General features: G+C 46.9%; 1 protein-coding gene across 2 annotated transcripts in view; it reads right to left on the reverse strand.

The window, feature by feature from the left end:
* LOC103385676 (alpha-1,3-galactosyltransferase 2-like) overlaps positions 1-1,726 on the reverse strand; it is a 2,898-nt gene extending 1,172 nt beyond the window's left edge. Inside the window, exons 1-4 of one of the 2 annotated variants that reach the window (XM_008319629.3) lie at positions 1,515-1,726; positions 826-897; positions 624-713; positions 300-404 (exon numbers count right to left, since the gene is read on the reverse strand). In XM_008319629.3, coding sequence (XP_008317851.1) covers positions 300-404; positions 624-713; positions 826-848 — 218 coding nt within the window. In that variant the 5' untranslated portion in view covers positions 849-897; positions 1,515-1,726. Of the gene's footprint in view, positions 1-299; positions 405-623; positions 714-825; positions 1,223-1,514 lie in introns of those variants that run through there. The other variant, XM_025060493.1, reaches the window with a different exon arrangement.
* Between the last annotated feature and the right edge of the window lie 1,466 nt (positions 1,727-3,192).

A 3,192-nucleotide genomic window follows, 5' to 3' on the forward strand; every position in this document is an offset into this window, starting at 1 on the left:
GCCACAGAAGAACCTTGTTTCTTGTGCATCTCATCATAAAACTGAGGGTCAAACATTTCCTCCCAGATGATGGGCGCTCTCCAGTAGGTGCACATCTGTACGTCACTCCTGGCCCTGAGTGATGGGGGGACAAGGGGGGAACAAGGGGGGAGAAGGGGGGAGGGAGTGATGGAGGCGGCATTAGGGTTAGTGGGAAATGTTTCTGAACAGCAGTCCATTTTTTCCACATTCAGATGTTTGGTTCTGTACTTAAACACGTGTTGTTTTTGAAAGAAAGACAGAAGTTGAAAAGTTCCTACATGAGGTTGAGACCAGCATCAAAACTGTTGTCCAGACTCAGATTCTTCCCGCTCTCCAGAGAACACCGATCCATGGAAGAAAACTTTGTTACAAAACCTGAAAAACTGAAACGAAAACATCACTCCATCTACAGAGCAGTCAGAAATCAATCAATCAATCAATCAATCAATCAATCAATCAACGACTGTTTGACGAGCAGAACTAAAACCTCTGTAACTAGAGTAGACAGAACTGTCGGTTATTATTTATTATTCAAGGTCAATTCTACTACTGTTAAGTACTGTTGAGTACTGTGTGTACTCGTACTGTGTACTAGTACTCACTTTATGGAAGCAGTGCTGATGTAGAGGAGGTAGAGGACCAGTGGAAACAGAAGAAAACACTTGGCCACGCCCCTCACCCTCTGAGCCAATCTGTGGTTACAGCAGATACCAGAGAAAGTACACCGGTACAGTAAACCTTTACTTCGTTTGTACTTCGTTTGTACTTCAGTGACTGAATGGTTACTAGTGTTCTAAGTACTACCTGGTTCTTGTGAAGGACGGCATCAGAACTCATCAGAGCGACTCCTCGTTACGGTCAGCGACGGCGACGGCACTTTGTGTAGAAAAAAACAAAAACCAAAAATGACCCAAGATAAGAAACCAACCGCACCCTGGCAGTACTGCAGTTCCTGGTCTAGGAACCTGGTCTAGGAACCAGGGTCAGAGTGGTCTGAGTCCAGGGTCCACCTCCAGATGACCAGATGACCAGCACTGACCATCTGACCATCATAATAAAAACAACAGCTCCGTGTTTTTAACAGAAGGACAAGATCATTAGAAAACAATCAAACACCTGTCGTCCCCCCCCCCCGTCCCCCCCTCGGGGCTGGACTAAAGATTACTCTCAGAAAATACACTGTAAAGTCCGTTCACTATCAAATACTTAACGTCGTTAATGTACTGCCCCCCGGGGGGGGGGGGGGGGGGGGTGTTACTCCAATCAGTTTAGTTTAAATCCCGGTTCAGTTCTCGGCTCTAACATATAAACTGCTCAGTAAAAGCCCAGGTCAGTGTCCGGCGGCGGAAGTGACGGTCAGCGTCATCAGGTGTGATCCGCGGGAACAGCACCGACCACCGGGACCGTCAGCGACGCGTCAACAACGCCACTCCTGTGGGCTGGAGTGACGTCAGTGTTTGACAATTAGGACCGGAGTCGCGGAGTGGACCTACCTGTGGGTCGGCGGTCCTGGGGGGGTCATTCACAGGAGGGAGGGGGGGTGCAGTCAGCCTGAGGAGGAGAAACCACGTTTGTCGCCTCGTCTTCTGGTTCTCCTCAGCTTATATAGATGAGGGAGGGGCCACGTGGTGCAGCCCACATACTGATGGCTCACACTGGGCTGGAACACATTCAAAAACAAAACCGGATTTTGAAGCAATATTGTCTCCGTTCGTCTGTAGGCGGCGCTAAGAACACAGTTGTAGTGTCACCCAGAGGGTGTTTCACCAGGTCAAATATACCACAAATATACTGCAGTACGTTGGGCTGCACGAGTGTATAAATGTATATGTATTTATTTCTATATAAAATATGTTTAAAGAGTGAATTAACACTAATATAAATGTATAATAGTCATTAAATAAAATGTGTTTTTATTTTCATTTAGAAATACTGGGAGTTTTTAATGTGTTTTTCTGTTTCTTTAGGGGTCAGATGGGGGGTCAGATGGGGGTCAGATGGAGGTCAGATGGGGGTCAAATGGGGGGTCAGATGGGGGGTCAGATGGGGGGGTCCTGTTAACCATAAGTGACAGTCAAACAGCTCAGAATTTTCAAACCGTTTTTAATGCATCAAAGAACGTTCTTTCTACAGATACTGGTTGATAAAATGAATGATTTTACACTTCATCAGACCCCGGTCTGGTCTGGTCATGTTGGTAATCTGACACAGATCCGGGGGTGGCGGCCCCCCAGCTGACCTGCTGGGAGCAGCTCTCGGTCACATGTCCCTCCTGAAGACAGTGTCTTTTTTCCAGTTGTCTTTTAAGCCCTGTTTTTCAGAGTGAACAGAACTCACTGGTTCCTGGAACGCGGTATAGATTTGAATCCTAACTGTGTACAAAGCGCCTCCTGCTGGAGAGATAGGGAGCTACAACAAAGATGACCCATCACATGTACTACTGAATGACGTTCAGCAGCGAACAGTCGTCATCCGTTACTGTCAACACGGGTTGTTAAAGTGACGTCATAGTCTACGGTCAGTGCAGCACAAACAGAACGTTAGTAAAGAACCCAATCACAGTGAAGTTTAGAAGTTGAAGACTTAGAGGAACACTTACGCTGCAGAGAGGAGACNGGGGGGGGGGGTAAAGTTGGAGTGACTGCAACAGACATGAGGCGTGTCTTGGAGGCAGCGGCCTCTGAGGTTTCAGGTTCCAAACTGAAATACATACAGTGAACACTAGAGGTCACAAAAGCACAGCTGCACACGGACCCTGGACCTGGACCTGGACCTGGACCTGGACCTGGACCTGGACCTGGGCTGTTCCTACACTTCAGGAAGTTTTTAATTTAATTAAGTCTTTAATTAAAGATATTCTGGGACTGAATATATTTATATGAATATAAATGCTTAATAAGAGAGTAACAAGTACTACAGTACAGGTCTACCCTCAGATTGTACTGTATACAGACAGAGTACACAGTACAGAGTACACAGTACAGAGTACAGAGTACAGGGTCGGCTCTTTTCTTCTACCTACAGTGGGAATATTATTTTTGGGGCAGTTTTTTGGGCGGTCTAAAAATTCCTGCGGACTTACGGCCAATTCTTCAAGCACGTCAACGTTGGCCTCCACACCGAGGTGTCACGACGTCACGGCTCAGTAACAACTGCCCCACACCGGGGTAT

This window comes from Cynoglossus semilaevis, chromosome 11, assembly GCF_000523025.1.
Source record: "Cynoglossus semilaevis isolate Cse_v1.0 chromosome 11, Cse_v1.0, whole genome shotgun sequence".
NCBI classification, from domain to species: Eukaryota; Metazoa; Chordata; class Actinopteri; order Pleuronectiformes; family Cynoglossidae; genus Cynoglossus; species Cynoglossus semilaevis.